Genomic DNA, 16,816 nt, shown 5'->3' on the forward strand with positions numbered 1-16,816 from the left:
GAGAGAGAGAGAGAGAGAGAGAGAGAGAGAGAGAGAGAGAGAGAGAGAGAGAGAGAGAGAGAGAGAGAGAGAGAGAGAGAGAGAGAGAGAGAAAAAATGGCGGTGCACCATGCTCTTGTGCTGTCCAACCTAAAATGGCTGACATCACAAGCTGTTAACCAGCCAACCAGAGCCAGAAGCTGCTGCTGCTGCTGGATGACCCACACATGGATCGCTGTGAGGCTGTTTAAAGAATGAATAAAAAGGAGCTCTTGAGTTTGCAGCTGAGTAATATTGTGATTACACGGGAGTCAATGCAAGAGAGGAGACGCAAACCCAAAGACCGACGAAGAACCGCTCGGGGTCCATTAAGTCGTCGTTAGAAATCAGATGTGAAGAACGCAGGAAGTGTTTAACCGACTGACCAAGCTGTGAGATAACAAACCTAAAAAAAGTGAGGGTGAGAAAGGAGGGGGGGGGACTATTAACAAGTCCGATGACATCCTACCTGGAATATTAGGAACGTGTGAATACAGACAATTAACTTGATTCCTATCACCGGTGTGATGACGGGTCTGCTGTGACGGATCAGAGACGCACCGACTGGGAATGGAACCGGTGGATTAAGTTGTTTGTCTCTGTTGGGACTCACGTGGACCTCAGGCACAAACTAGCTGTCTGGCTGGGAAAGCTCTGCTCTAATCCCACACACACACACACACACACACACACACACTAACACACACGCACACACATGACAACACTGACATGATGAATAACTGAGACAACAGCTCGCAGACTGGACTAAAACATGGACTTATTGTGTTTGTTTAGTTTATGTTTAAGGGTCCAGACTTGACTTTAAACCAAAGTCTGTGAGGACAACAATAAAAAAATAATAAATATATGCGTAATAACAAGCTGTGTTTCATTGCACTGGTCTAAATAGAGCAGCTCTGACAAACAGTCACAACTGATGGGAGGTTCTAACTTCTTCATGCAGAACATCCTGCAGGTCTGACTGTAACACACAAAGACTCAACATTCTCATTGCTGCGAATATATAAACCATTGTTTATTAATAATAACACGTGAGCGAATAGCGGTATTTTAGTGAAACACACACACACACACACACGGACCGTAACGTCGCTCTCAGAGCGCAGCGGCGTCAAACATTTCCGAAAATGATGCGTGTTCATCTTCCGCTCAAGTTAGGCGGAGTGTCCAACTTAATGGGCTCGTGTGCGCGTTATCGGGGTTTTTGGAAACATTGTAGCTAATTCAGAGCGGAGGATCAGACGAGCCCCCCAGACCTCCACATATATAAATATATATAAAAACACCCCCCCCCCCCCTCCTCTACCCGCTGGCTGTCGCCATTTTAAGCAAAGCGACATGCAGCTGAGCCAACGCGCAGCAAAACAAGGTATAAACAGGCTTCACTGTAGCTCGCGCAAGTTTGTGAACCCCTCGTGTAAAGGTGCAACGTTAAATCACACTCACCTGTGCGCGTGTCGGTGGACGCGGCGCCGCGTGGGTACATAGAGTTTACAATGATTCGGGGCTTCAGAGGAGGTGTTTCTTTTGGGGGGCTTCACTGATGAGAACTTGTAGGTGTAAAAAAAAATAGCCCCCCCCCCCCCTGTGTCCGGCTGCTGGTGGACGTGACACGGGGGCCACGCCGGTTCCCCCCCCCCCCCCCCCCCCCCCCGTATTTCTTTTTTTTTTTTTTTTTTTGTGTGCGATTGTTTATTTGGAGTGTCTCCCAGTGTAGAAGCAGGCAGTGGAGGGGAGGAGACGACACCACGGACGTACCGGGGAAGAGACGGACACGTGACGCACACGTCACCGACGGTGGAGTTTGACGGTGAAGAGAGAAGCTCGAGCTGTGAGTCACAGACATCCCGGTGTGAGTTTGACCCAACGGTACATGAGGGAGGAGGAACCGTCCCGGTCCTGGTTGAACGGGATGTTACCGCTACACTCACACCTGTCCCTCTCCCAGGTGACCTCTCTCTTAAAGAGACAGTACATCACTAACAGAGAGGACTGCGTCCCAAAATCAAAACAAAGTACCTTCTGTTGCATGCAGGTGTTTTTAGTAATATATATATCTATATATATATCTATATATATATATATATAGATAAATATAAATGCATACATAAAGTAAAAAAATACTAAAATACGTAATAATATATGTAATAATATCGGTAACATATAAATAATTAAATTATATGTCTTGTTTATTTATATATATATATATAAATAAACAAGACAGCTCATACCAGGGGTGCGTGTATAAAGTAAAAAATACAAATATATATAACAATGGTAATTAATTAATAATATATATTACATATATGTAAATAAATAATAAATATATTTCTCTATATGTACATATATATATATATATATAAAGTTAGTAAATATGAATAATGATTGAATGATAAAAATTATCAATATAAAGAAAATGTATTTTAATTGTCTTCTTATTCTCTTCTTGTGAATGTGGAATTTTTCCCAAAAACACAATCAACTGTACAAAAAACAAATTGGTTGATTTATTATTTTACTTTAAATACTGCAGCTGCACTAACAAAGCCTGGCCGTTGCATGCAGTATTTGTTATATTTAAGAAAACATAGATACATTATACAAAACTGCTCACAGGGTTACATGTATAGTGTTGAATTGGTTGCTCTGTTGGTTAACAGGATTTTACAGGCACGTTTATTTTGCTCATACATACAGTAAATAATAAATGTTTATTATATTGTTACTTCACCTAATAGTGCAAGTATACTGTTATTTTGTGAAATATGCTGAAGTAAATGTTCAATAAAGTACCGAACAAACGAGCAGTAACAAAGTTACAGCCTAAAATCCCACCAAAGGCAGTGATAATAATGGATCTTGCTTTTGTAACTCATGATGTGATTCTCAAATCATTAATTTCAAAACCACACAAAAGATATAATTGATACAGATGGATCAGTAAGATAAACACGATATAGTTACTTCCTCTCTTTGATAAACTATTCATTGGTACAGATTTTCATTTCTGGTCTGACTTGTTCTCTCTTATAGATGCATTGTTACCTTGGATACTGTAATAGTATTAAATATGAAACCCTAATGACGCCATATAAATACACAAATCTGAACGCCTTAAAAGTAAAATGACAAGGTTGTTTTGTCAGACGTAGTAACAACAATTTAAAGCTGAAATTATGTTTCTCATGTAACATGCAAGAGGCATATATGTTACACTTTTCCAAAAGAAGAGCACAATATTTCATAAAAACAATCTACTTAAATGAAAGTAGCATCTTAGAATGAAGTGAAGACCTTTTAAAGGATACGTGTTGTTACAGTAGAAAGACCACGTGTGGTTCATGTTAATACCACAGCAGATAAAGCTCTCCAGAGTCACTTCAGCTGTAAACCTACTGGCCTTCTGAGTATCACAATCACGTGAGACTGTTATTGATTTTCACAAAAAGCTGTTTATTGTGCATGCTATTAGACTAGCATTCCCCCCCCCACCACACACACATCCTCCTGATTGACTCATTCAAGATGTTTAGTGGGTCATTTTTAAGACTGAAATACACTCAATGTATCTCATATCCAGGAGGTTAAGAATACTCATAAGATTCCAGCATATTACACCTGATATCACGACAGAATATGTGAAGTAATGTCCTGAGAAATGTATTAAAACATCATCACGCTGACATTTTATTCTGTTCACAATGTACAGAATATTTGATTCCATTTAAAGTTACTATGGAACTTTTATTTAGTGTTGATTCTGTTGGTCCCTGTGGACTAAAGTGGTAGTGTCTCTGAGCACCAGAATCCCTTTAGAAAACCTCTCATTTTACTGCAGCAGGGTCTGACAGTCTGCCCCTCGCAGTCCTGGTTCTGGTTCTCCCGTGACTCCCTTCCCTCCAGCGGGTCCAGCAATATGTCCTGGGCAGTGGCGGCTGGTGGAAAATGTTCTAGGTAGGGCTGTGCCACATCCAATCAATTTCAGCAAACATCCCAGAATGATTTAATGCAAAAAAAATTAAGGTATCAAACACGTATTACTACTTTGCAGTTAAATATTTAACCTTTATTCCAACATGAAAAAAAAGCAGAAAATAACACTTTGATAAACACGTCAGGACATCTTATTTTAGTCTCAGTATAATATAATAATATATATATGTCATATAATAATATTCTGTATAATATAATAATGTATATCATATAATAATATATATCATATCATTGGTCCAACTGGTTTTAGGTCTGGCTCTATGTTAGAACCACATAGAGAGCCATTATTGGTAAAATCACTCCATTTACAGCAGGTTATTAAGTTATATATCACAGTGAGGTCTTGTGGTTATCTGACATCAGAGAGGAGGTAGAATAGTTTCACTCTCTGGACTGAAGAGGGAACCGCAGACAGAAACGTGAGTTCATCCATTAAGGGTCAGGAATAACAATGGTCAATGTCTTTAACATAAATTACTTTAATCCAGAAAAAAAACATGTAAAAGTCTGCTGATAATAAAAAAAAAAAAAAATGAATATATTTCCTTACTTTTGTCTTCCTTTTTTATTTTAATAAATATTACTTATCTCTTTAGTTGTTTTCTCCTGTGGTTGATGATCACTTCATTGACCCGAATGTGAATTGCATTGAGTTGTAGCCAATAGACTTTAAACATGTTGCTTATTGTCATCTCTTTGAGAGATGTTTATAATGTAGAGCTGCAACAATTAGTCGATTAATCAATTCATTTACAGAAAATTGATCCGCATCAGCAGTCATTGTTTTAAACACAAATGTGAACGTTCTTCGGTCTCAGCTTTCTGGTTTTCTTTGTCTTCTTTGATTATAAACGAAACCTCTCTGGGTTTGAACTGTTGTTTTGAAGAAAGAAAAACATGTTACAGACCAAAATAAAACTTGAATAATCAAGAAAATATCAGGGAAATAATCAATAGTTTGCAGCCCTGAAATAATGTGGAAATGCTTTTATGACTGTATTGAATTCTACTAATTATCTTTGCTATAACAAGGAAATAATGTTCTTTATTTTGATGAGTTGTTTATGTTATAATGTTATATATCTGCTTTTTACCATGTAAAGTGCCTTTAAGTACCTTTTAAAGCATTATACAAATAAAATGTATTATTTTTATTATGATATAATGTGAAAACTATTAGCTTTCAGTTTTTATTTGCATACTGAAAAAAAACTACTTATAAACTTCATAAAACTTTGGAATAACGGGTTGAAATTAACAGCAGTTACACATCTTGACCGCTGGGTGTCGCTGCAGAATTTAACCACTTCCCCTGCACGATCCGGGCAGAAACGTCGCACTCTCTCATTGGCTGTTGGCATCCGGGGTCAAACAGCGTTGCGCATGCTCAGATGGCCCTTTTTTTTCCTCCTGTTTCCGAGACTGAAATCTGTCAGATCAGCGGAGCGTGCAAATCCCTTTGAATACCTCCTAATATCGCTCAGAGTTTTCTTCCCGTAGTCCACGCGAGAGACTCACATCTCAGCCGCGTGCAGCCGGAGGAACCAGCAGAGAATGACGAGCAACCTGAAGCGGAAAGAAGACAGTCAGCAGCTGAATGGAGGCGTGAAGCAGCCCACATGGAGCAAAACCTTCAACAGCACCGCGGTCTGGGAGGAGAAGGTCAGCCGGTTACCCTTTTTGGTTTTATTTATTCTAAAGAAAACCCGTTTCCCGGTAGTTAAAGTGTCGCCGCTAGGGTTAGTATTTCTTTAAATTTATTATATATTTTATTATTTCTTTAGTAGTTAGGATTAATGTGACTCGGCTGTCAAATCAGAAGCAACACCGTTAATCCTCTCTGCGGGTTTTAGGGCTTTAATCATAAAGAATATAACCTGTAAGTCGACATGTTGGGTTAACTAAACAATGTTGGTTATTTATGACTTCCTACTTATTTCAATTGAAGAAATTAAGTTCATTAAACTCATTTGAAAAGGTTGTATTTCATACTAATATAGTTTGCTTTCTTTTAATTATTTATTAATTGTGAATCAATTAATTTGCTAACTGTTAAAGTGGCAACATCGAATATGTTTTATTTAAATGTCTGTTTATTACTTTATATTTGGTGAAGGTAACACAAATATCTTGTAAACAACAGTGCTTACAAGATGCGTAGTAATAGTGTTTGATGTCAATTCAAACCAGATTTCCTTTGTAGTTTAGAGGATATGATTTATATTTTGTTTCATATTCTCTTTATTATCGACCCAAGGTGTTCCTCGTCGCAGTGTTTTGGTATATTTTTGTAAAACGTAAACCATGAAACACCAAAGAGTAGTTTTACATTTAGTACTGCATTGTTATTTGCAAGTGTCATCATTTAAAGTGTTGATTGTAAAATAAATATTATTTCTGATTTAAAGTTTTGCAATATTTATATATTTTAAGTATTACGAACTGGGTGTCTGTGGTCAATAAAAAATCTATATTTTAGTTTTTCTCTATTTTAAACGCTCAAAATTATTAATTATGCACAGAATTAAAAAACACATCATGTTAGTGATAAACTCTGAGCACAAACCCTTTTGTTTTCACCCAAATATAAATTCTGAATCAACCAGGACTGAGATGTTAAGATGTGCCACAAGATTAAAGTATGCTTCCAGTTCAGCAGTCTGGAGCCTCACTTCAGCTAAATATCCTGACAGCTTGTCCTATTTTAACTTAAGTTTTAGTTATTGGAAAAAACATATCTTCTTATTACAGACACAATTCCTAAAGTCATATCTTAATTTAAGAAATCCTCCGCTGGAGGAGAGGAAAGCACACATTTTTAAAATATATAAAATGTGTTGACAGTCGATATCTATCCATTAATACACGGTCCGGGGAATTTACAGTACCATAAGTTTTGAGTTTCCTTTAAATCGTCACATCTCAGTGACCATGTTGTTCCTCGTCTTCATATTCTGAATTCAGTACTGTTGTGTACTAGCTAGATAAGACTCCTAAATGCAGTTAGGCCACATGTTTCTGTACCAAAACAAACTCCTAAATGTCATCCTAAACTGAGATAATAGAACATTTCAGACGGAGGAAGTTTCAGTAATGAGGGCACCTGAAGTGTTTATGTTGATGCATGTCCGTTTATGTTTTCAGAATTATGTGCGGAGTTTTCGTGTGTATACAAAGAAGAAAAACTCCCCACAGTGGTGTAACAAATATATAAATATTGCGCTGATAGATATTGATTAACAGACAAATGAAAACCTTCAAGATGGCCACTTCTAAGTCTGGAAATGGCGAAAAATCCTCAAGTTGAGCGACTGGAACTAGAGTTTGCTCGACATTTCTACGAGAAACACAATGCTGAAACGATTAATCGAATATCTAAATAGTTTTCAGTTCATCTTCAGTTGATCTTTAAACTGATTAATAGTCACCCATGCATGTCTGTTTCCCCTCACCCTAACCTGACTCCTGACCTAAGTCGACCTAAAGGAAGCCCCGACACACCGCAGAGGTTCAGCACCACAGAAACCTCTCTAAGGAGAAACCGACTTCTCCTCTCTCTCTCACACACACACACACACACACACACACACACACACACACACACACACAGTCTACTAACACTCAAACTATTTTGTGGATTTACAGATCTTTAAAACTGAGTTCCTCCACAAAAAAACACTTATTACCCTCTTGTGTCTACCAGAGTTGTGCTCATAAGGTTCTTATATGAATAAGTCATTCAGCATCAAAAAGCATAAACAAAAGACAAATTATCGACAGAAATTAGACCCAAACGACAGATTAGTTGAGCAGCCTTATAAACCCCAGAGAGAGAACATTTAAGGGGACTCTGGTGCTTTATGTATTGTGTGTTGTTCTTCTGAAGTCACTTTTGGCATTTAAAACGATTACTTCTTTCTGTTAAATCGAGCTCATGTATTGTTCTTTCACAGGACGAGTTCTTAGATGTGATTTACTGGCTTCGGCAGATCATCGCGGTGATCCTCGGTGTGATTTGGGGCGTCGCACCGCTGAAAGGATTCCTGGCAATCGCCATGTGAGTATCCTGCACAGTCTCATCTACCGACCCCGGTGGTCTCTTCTTAACACGGAGACGGTTTAACCGACCCCGGTGGTCTCTTCTTAACACGGAGGAGGTTTAACCGACCCCGGTGGTCTCTTCTTAACACGGAGGAGGTTTAACGTTTGTTTTCCTCGTCTAGATTCTGCATCATCAACGCCGGCGTCCTGTATGTTTACTTCAGCAGCTTTCAGCAGATCGATGAGGAAGAGTACGGTGGAACGTGGGAACTCACCAAAGAAGGCTTCATGACATCTTTCGCTCTCTTTCTGGTGAGGATGTTATTATCTACGGGAATATAAAATATGGTGAATTCAGCGTTTTTGGCAATAGAGGTTCAAAATATGACCAATTTGTTTCTCTGTGTGGTTTATTTATATATCATATAAATGTTTTCTTCTTGACCAGGATGTTGATGGTTTCAGCTTGAGTTAAATAAAAGAGAGAGACGTGCTAACAACGTATATCTTTAGTTAAATACATGTTGTTATTGTTGTTTTTTTTTTTTTTTTTAAATATGCAGAAATCTACAGACGTAAACAGACAAAGAAATAAAATAAACGTTTTATTTCCTCTAGTCTGAAAGAAGACGTCTTATGGAAGCAAAATAGCCCAACATCTCAAACTGAGCAGAACATTAATACATTTGTTTTGTCTGTAGTGTCTCATCTTAAGACCAGGTTCTTGTGTTTGGTGTTAACTTGTTTTATTTCCTTTAGCCTGTTGTTAGTCAGCTTGTATTGAGTTCTCTGTGCTCTGAAGTGGAGCATTGACTCTGACCGTCGGTGTCTTCTCCTCACCAGGTGGTGTGGATCATCTTTTACACAGCGCTACATTTCGACTGAGACGAACCCAAGCGGGACACTAAATACGAACATTTCAGTCGAAGCGAATCGTCGAATGACGGAGGAACTCCACGGCTCGAGGCGCGTCAACGCTCCCAACATACAGTATGACTTTTCAGTGTGCAGTGCATCATGGGAATCCTAGATCGATTTAACGAGATCCTGCAAGACCACCGTGACGTCCGAGATCTAGTGCAGTGGCTCATTTTCTAAGGCCCTCTTCATTACACTTACATTTATTTACATTAATATGTCCATCATCATCATCGTCCATCTCTTTGACAAAACACTAACGAGTAGTTTCGGCTGCAGCTCTGTGTGCGATGGAACAAATGAGTATTAGTCGTTTGACTACGGGCCCTTTCTGCTGCTTTAGAGGACATGAATGCAGATTTTAGACCGTAAAGATAACAACCAGTGTGTGTTTTCATCCCAGCTGATGACGGCGTGTCCTCGTGTCGTTATTAGGGTTCAATCAGTCTGTGAGTGGGAAGTGTTGCCTTTTTAATTAAGCGACAAAAACGCAGCTTTTTGGATGAATAAAACTACCTGTAAAGGATTGTTCCTGTGGCTTCACTGTTAAAGGAAAAAAGAAAAGTCTGAAATTTCACTCAAATGTCTTTTAAAGGAAATAATCTGATGAATTAGTAAAGTTAGACGTGCATGCCGTGTTCAGACTCGGAGCGACGAGCCGCTCTGTGCATCCAGGTGTCATTCTATCGATGGCATCAGTGAGCAGCATAGAAATAATTTAATAAATGTGTTTTATTCTCACGTGTAGCTTCCAGATCAGTCTTACTTGTTTTTGAAATTAATTTAAAACTTTTGTCTTGTAAATTCTGTACAATGTCCCCTTTTTGTCCCGTCCACCTTGTATTACAGATTTATTTGTACTTCTGTTGTATATCTCGTTTGATGATGACGCGTGTCTCAGTATTTTATAGTGAAGAACTTTTAAAAGCGCTTCTTGCAGAGTTCTTGTAATCGACTGTTCTGTTAGAAAGGATTGTATTTTCTGATCAAATCTTTTGGGAATCATTAAACATGGGCTTCATTTGGCCTCCATTTTCAAAGAGGTTGTGTCTTTTTCTTTATAATTTAAATATAGATATTTTGTGTTACTTTTTAGTTCATTGGAATACATTGATTGTACTATTAGCTTTAATGCTATACCTCCATAATATACAAACACAATTCTGCCAGAAAACAGACGTAGAAGTGATAAAATCTAAATACTCGCAGTATGGCAAAATGATACCACACAATAGTAAAGTCGATGAAGTAGTGATATCTTTTACTTTACAGTAGAGCTGACGATGAAAATAAAACAAGTTCAAGTGGTTCATTTGTCAAGTAGAAAAACATTCGCAGTAAAAAGTACTCATTGGTCAACATTATTACTGAAGTATTATTGTGTAAACAGCATTTTAACTACTTCATTCACTGACTGTATTCGTGTTTAAACCTGGTCTTCAAAGTAACTTTAACTGTCAGATAAACATAGTAGCGTGTAATGGAAGTAAAGTACAAGTACCTCTAAATTATACTACATTTTAAACCTTCACTCACGTGGTCAATAGTCTGAATTTTGACTTAGTAACTCATAACATTGATTTACTTCTCATTTGTATTTCCGCCGCTGTGATGAAAGAACTCCTGTAACTCAAAATACATATTGTCTTTACTTGCTTAATATTTTACAACTATCTCCTTCAGTTGAGGTGCTGAGTCATTATTTTAATGAGCTAACTTATTATTTAGAAATACTAAGTCATGTCATATTTTAGATACTTAATCACTATTTTGTGATACTAAGTCCTGAGATAATATGTCATTACGTAATTTTGAAATATTGAATTATTATTGAGATAGTAAGTGATCATGAGATGTTAACTTATTGTCATATGTATATTTTCTCATTATGACTTATAGTATATTGTTTACACCATAGTGGCATAGGGGCTTCCATAGTAAAGCTCTACTTTTATTCTCTTTCATATATTTTTGAACATTTTTGTTTTTAATATTTTGCTGCAGCAGAGTTTTTGTTATTTTTCACACATGAATCAGTTCATTACATACATATTCAGTATATTTACAAATATATTATTATTAATACTTAGTATTATTACTGTTTTTAGACTTTTAGCTGACTACGCATTTGGCATCATTCATAAAAATATATGTAGATGATGACGTCAACGCGGAAGAACAAAAAAAGGAAAAAAAATGTGACGCCGTAAAGCCATATAAAAAAGGAAAAAAAAGTGACGTAAATCCAAGATGGCTTCTCCCCTGTCCACGATGAAATTTTGGAAGCCGGGTAAGTACGGTTAAAACAAGAATAAATGAGACATTTAATGCGATTTATTTCTGGTTTATGTTCAGTAACGTTCAGCTGCGCGTGGACTTCCGTTGGTCTCGGTCCGGTGTTAGTTGCGTTCAGGGCAGCTGCGTGATCTCCGCATCCCGCGGAACGTTAACGTTCAGCGCTGCGGAACCAAAAAAAGTATAACCTGCCAAAATAAAAATAAAAACGCACAAAAAAAGTACGACGGCTGCGTGAATACATGCGATGTAAAATGTTTTCATGAAGAGGGGTTTTCATCGGCTTCAATTTATTTTCATTTGCACTAAAAACCCCTCAGGAATCCTCTCAGCCTGCTCACGTTTAAATAAAACATCTCCACAATCTGTTCTTCTGCTCCAGGGTCGGAGGCTCCGGGGATCTCAGAGGAGCGGGATCTGAACACGGAGACCACCGGATCACCGGTCATCTTCAACCCGCACACAGCGCTCTCCATAGAGAAGCAACGGCAGAAACTCCCCGTTTTCAAGGTTCCACAATCGCCCCTGAACGTCACATTTAGTGTGTTGAACGCTGTTTGTTTAATTATGACCTTTTTATTTGTGTTTGTGTTGTTTTACACAAAAAATCGGTGCAATATAAACACACTGTGCAATACAAAAAATATCGTCTATATCTATAATATTTTAGTTATTGTGGATTTTGTACTTAGTTAATATTCTTTACTGTTTTATTACTTATTTACTTCTTTATGATACTTGTTTTGATCTTGTTTTTTTGTTCTTGTTTGCACTATCTACTATGCTGCTGTAATCCTGTAAATGTCCCCACTGCGGGACTAATAAAGGATTATCTTATCTTATCTTATATTATCTTATCTTGTTGTTATTTGTGTCCCATTCAGCACAGAAACAACATCTTATACTTGGTGGAGAGCTTCCAGACTGTCATCATCGTTGGTGAGACGGGATGTGGGAAGACAACACAGTTACCTCAGGTTGGTGTGGTTTCATACATGCAACATTCTGCTGCTATTTATTATGTGCTACTACTACTAAAATATTATTTATATTCATTATCATTTCTGCTATTATTAGTGCCACTGCTGCTACTCTCATTGTATGCATCATTTATGTCATATAGACTAAATTGTAATTGTATCATGTTGTTCATTCTGTACACTCATTCTGGTTTCTTTCTTCTTTTTTGTACCCTGTTAAATTTTGTAAATAATAAAGGAAGATTACTTTTACAGAAGGATGGCCTTTGTATCAGAGCAGGCTAGTTACAGATGAGCATAGTAGTGCTAATAGTACATCACAGCTTTAAAAGGCAATACAAATACAAGAGGGTGAAGTACCGTCAGAGTGACGTGAATGTAAGCGTTGCTGCAGTGGACTGATGCCCTTCATGTGGCTTCACCTCCACAGAGGTTTTACATGACCTTGCATTGATGCTTAGTAGACTCTTTTTTTTTTTTTTTTTTTTTTTTTTTTTTGCAGAGTTCGCTTTATACAAATTCTGCTCTTCTGCAACATCAGAGTCTCTGTCTCACTCTCCTTTTTAAAAAAAAATCTGCCTCCTTTCAGTACCTGCTGGAGGCGGGCTGGGCGACAGAGGGGAAGGTTATTGGAGTGACACAGCCTCGACGTGTGGCCGCTATCTCCGTAAGACCTCCGCCAATGTCCTGCAGGAAATTACATTTCACACTGAAGGACAGCTGACGCATTCTTTACTTTTCCTGCCGTTAGGTAGCTAACCGTGTAGCGGAGGAGCGGGGGGCCCTGGTGGGACACGAGGTGGGCTACACCATCCGGTTTGACGACTGCTCCGATCCCCACGCCACGAGGATCAAGGTAACCCCCAACACACACACAGATGGTTAAAGTCTTCGCCTCAGGCTGTCCCGTGTTTGGTTCCTCTTTCAGTACTTGATTGTGCCTCGTGTGCTTCAGTTCCTCACAGATGGCATGCTGGTGCGGGAGATGATGGCCGATCCTCTTTTGAAGAAATACAGGTACGTGATTGTAATGTCGGGGGTTTTATATACATGTTGATGATGTTTTGAGTTGTCATAGCACAAAGAGCACAGGTGTGATTGATGATGGTAACGATGGTTCTGTTCTATAGTCATAGAAATAGAAGAGTAGAATGTTCATGTTTCTCTATTGTGCTGTTCTCCTCAGTGTGTTGATGCTGGATGAAGCACACGAGAGAACCCTGTATACAGACATAGCCATTGGTCTACTAAAGAAGGTATTTCAAGAATTAAACTTTACTATTTCACTCCAATTTATACTTTTCAAATGAATCCTGGAAAGTCGGTGACTTCTCTTCAGTTTTAAACCCTGACTCTGACTTCTCCGTTCCCACCGTTCTCCTTCTTCTTCTTCTACAGATTCAGAAAAAGCGGCGAGACCTGAGGCTGATTGTGGCCTCCGCCACTCTGGATGCCAAGGTGAGAGCGTCATTAAGATGAACAGATACGCTTGATCAGCCGGAGCAGAGAAAACAAAGACAGACAGACAGACAGAGGAGGAAAGAAAAGAAAAGTTGATGCCAGGTCAGATCTCGTTGTACTGACATCTGCAATACTCTGATGAAAGGAAAGACACAATCAGGCCACGACTGCACTCAGCATTAAACAAGTCAGCTGAACTGCCATATCTGACATCTACAGTACTCTCTGTTTAAATATCTACACACGCATATTATTTAGTTATACCGCGGCACTAAGTTGCATACTTTTCTTTTAATAAGATGTCAGATTGAAAGCAGCAAAAGTACTTAATTGCTGCAAAACATTGGGAAAATACCATAATCCAGAAATGCCTCATGAGTGTTCCCTTTACTAACTGCATTATCACCTTCACCTGAAGAAATTCCACGACTTCTTCAACCTGAACGAGTCCGGGGATCCCAACAAGGACACGTGTGGGATTCTGACGGTGGAGGGACGCACCTTTCCAGTGGACGTCTTCTACACTGTCAGGTAGTCGGCACACATAATCCCGTCTACGGTGCGTCATTCCGTATAATTCTTTTGTGTGACCGTGACGTGAGGTTCTGTTCGCCCTCAGTCCCGTCCCAGACTACGTGAAGGCCACAGTGGAGACGGTGCTGAAGATCCACGAGACGGAGGAGGACGGAGATGTGTTGGCTTTTCTCACCGGGCAGGTTAGTGGGCATCTCAAATATTACTCAAATAGATATTTAAAGAGTAACTAAACCCCCAAAACCAATTTTCTTCAGCTGAAAACCAATATATATGTGTATTTAATAGTGTTGTTGATGGATTCAGGTTCTAATCTTGACATTTGTCAAGTGCAAAGTATTTGAATTCTACATATTATAAACATGCATAGCGTCTGCCCCGCTACTGGTTGAAATGTGGCTGTTGCAATTTAATTTCTGCTATTAGCTGATCTGGAGGCAGGTGACATATTTGGAGCCAACAACACATAGCTAGCACTATTGCTAATCGCTAGCATACATATATTCCAGCCTTGGACGTAAACTCAAAATCACACATTTTTTACTGTATTTTTGGCACCACAACAGACCGTTTGCAGAACTTACCTAACTGAATTATAGTCAGCATGCTTGTGTTTAGCATTAGTGATTAGCATTAGCATGAGCTAATTGAAAGGGTAACGGCCATCATGAACGGTTGGTTAAAACAGTTAAGTGAAGCTATATGTTAAGGTAACGTAGACCAAGCTCAGCAGTTCATGTGGTTCATTTTATGTTCTATAACTGTAGCATTAAAGCACAGTGGAATTAGCAGGCGAGCTAACGAGTAAAATTTAGCCAATTGATGCCTCGTCCGCACAGACTTGTCACAGTGCAGGAAAGCACATGGCTATCTCTAGACAAGCAGTCATCAACACTGATTCACCAGATGTCGTAATGTGCTGATGGCTTCATTTAAACTGTACATTTAAATTTTTACGTTCTAGAGACATTTTTTATTTATTTCAACGGTAGAGGCATTTCACACAAAACTCTTTAATGATTTAACTTACTCTAGATTGTATATAATTACAGCGGTTAGTTCTTATCATTGTCCCTTTATTTACTTTTCCCCTCAGGAAGAAGTGGAGAAAGTGGTTTCCCTTCTGCAGGAGCAGGCCAGGTCTCTGTCACGTTACGGCATGAAGAAACACCTGAGAATCCTGCCCATGTACTCCGGTCTACCATTCGCCGAGCAGATGAAGGTGTTTGAGAGGACGCCCTCAGCCGTTCGCAAGGCAAGTTTGTTTTCGTTTCTTCCGTAGAGAGAAGAAATCTGATTTAATTTGCATTTCCATTATTTGGCATTTTCCATTATTTGGCATCCAATCAATGCCAAAAAGCATCGGGCTAATCAGACGGATTTGCGATTTAATTTCACTTCTTTCATTCCATTTAAATTGCTGAGATGTTGGCGGCAGTTCAAAAGTCTGTAACCGGCTGAAAATAACTAGAATAAGATAATTAGTTGACATGAACATTGATGATCATAATAATAATAATAATAATAATCTTTATTTATAAAGCACATTTCATAGTTCAAAGGGCTGTACATTTAAAAAAACAAATACAAACTTTTACAGAGCATGCATTTTGCACATACATTTTAAGTGTAATTAATAAATGAAGCTAGAAAACATTTGAAATTACAAATAAATACACAAATAAATATGTGTAGCGATATAAGTGTTTAAATATGTTATATATATATATATATATATATATATATATCACAACACACAATATTTGTTGCACATCTCAAGAAGCCCATCTATATTTTGTGCTATATTTTAAAACAGCAGAGATTCTAATGAATAGATCACAAAATTATGTAAAATCATGACTTTCATATATGTCCTCTTATTGCAGCTCTATCAACCATATGTGAAGTGAAGACTTCATTCTTATAGAGCGACTACGTGTAGTTACACAAACAGTACAAGTGTCGACATAAGAGACTATGAAATGGTAAAATAGTGTAATTTAAAAGCGGTTCACTTATTCCTGTCGTGTGTTTCCTCCAGGTTGTGGTGGCCACTAACATAGCTGAGACCTCCATCACTATAAACGGAGTTGTATTCGTCATCGACTGTGCATTTGTGAAGCTGCGAGCGTACAACCCGCGCACTGCCATCGAGTCGCTGGTGGTCACGCCTATCTCCAAGGCTTCAGCCAGCCAGAGGGCCGGGAGAGCCGGACGAAACCGGCCTGGGAAATGCTTCAGACTTTACACAGGTGTGTGTGTGTGTGTGTGTGTGTGTCTCTGTGAGTTTTGTAGAAGTGTTGTAGAATATCGAAGGATTTGTGCATTGTTAGCATTTGTGGCAAAGTGTCTGTTTTTATGCCTCCGCGACAGTCATGCCCAGAGGCGTTATGTTGTTGGGTTGTCTGTCTGTCCGTCCTGTCCGTTCTTGTGAATGTGATATCCTCCAAACACCTTAAAGGCGTGTCTTCAAATGTACCTGGACTAAGAGATGAATCTGGCGGCAATCTCCAGGTCTGAAAAGTGAAGCCAAAGCTTCATGTGTTAAAGCTGCA

The 16,816-nt window shown here is 38.6% G+C and overlaps 3 protein-coding genes across 3 annotated transcripts in view; 2 read left to right on the plus strand and 1 right to left on the minus strand.

The window, feature by feature from the left end:
• zhx3b (zinc fingers and homeoboxes 3b) overlaps positions 1-1,624 on the minus strand; it is a gene marked incomplete at its 3' end in the record, with an annotated part of 10,655 nt that extends 9,031 nt beyond the window's left edge. The window contains exon 1 of the mRNA XM_031844934.1: positions 1,486-1,624. Coding sequence (XP_031700794.1) covers positions 1,486-1,525 — 40 coding nt within the window. The remainder of the gene's footprint in view (positions 1-1,485) is intronic.
• Positions 1,625-5,387: 3,763 nt separating this feature from the next.
• Positions 5,388-10,031, plus strand: rab5if (RAB5 interacting factor). Its single transcript, XM_031845353.1, has 4 exons — positions 5,388-5,694; positions 7,986-8,089; positions 8,256-8,385; positions 8,917-10,031. Exons 1-4 carry the CDS (start codon positions 5,587-5,589, stop codon positions 8,956-8,958), a joined length of 384 nt encoding a protein of 127 aa, XP_031701213.1. The 5' UTR covers positions 5,388-5,586; the 3' UTR covers positions 8,959-10,031.
• A 1,176-nt stretch (positions 10,032-11,207) lies between these two features.
• On the plus strand, positions 11,208-16,778 carry dhx35 (DEAH-box helicase 35). Its single transcript, XM_031845367.1, has 12 exons — positions 11,208-11,281; positions 11,669-11,796; positions 12,171-12,263; positions 12,856-12,933; positions 13,018-13,122; positions 13,222-13,283; positions 13,453-13,522; positions 13,665-13,724; positions 14,146-14,258; positions 14,347-14,443; positions 15,358-15,516; positions 16,303-16,778. Exons 1-12 carry the CDS (start codon positions 11,242-11,244, stop codon positions 16,693-16,695), a joined length of 1,398 nt encoding a protein of 465 aa, XP_031701227.1. The 5' UTR covers positions 11,208-11,241; the 3' UTR covers positions 16,696-16,778.
• Positions 16,779-16,816: the final 38 nt, after the last annotated feature.

This window comes from Anarrhichthys ocellatus, unplaced genomic scaffold (assembly GCF_004355925.1).
Source record: "Anarrhichthys ocellatus isolate YVR2014 unplaced genomic scaffold, GSC_Weel_1.0 scaffold5, whole genome shotgun sequence".
Taxonomy (NCBI): Eukaryota; Metazoa; Chordata; class Actinopteri; order Perciformes; family Anarhichadidae; genus Anarrhichthys; species Anarrhichthys ocellatus.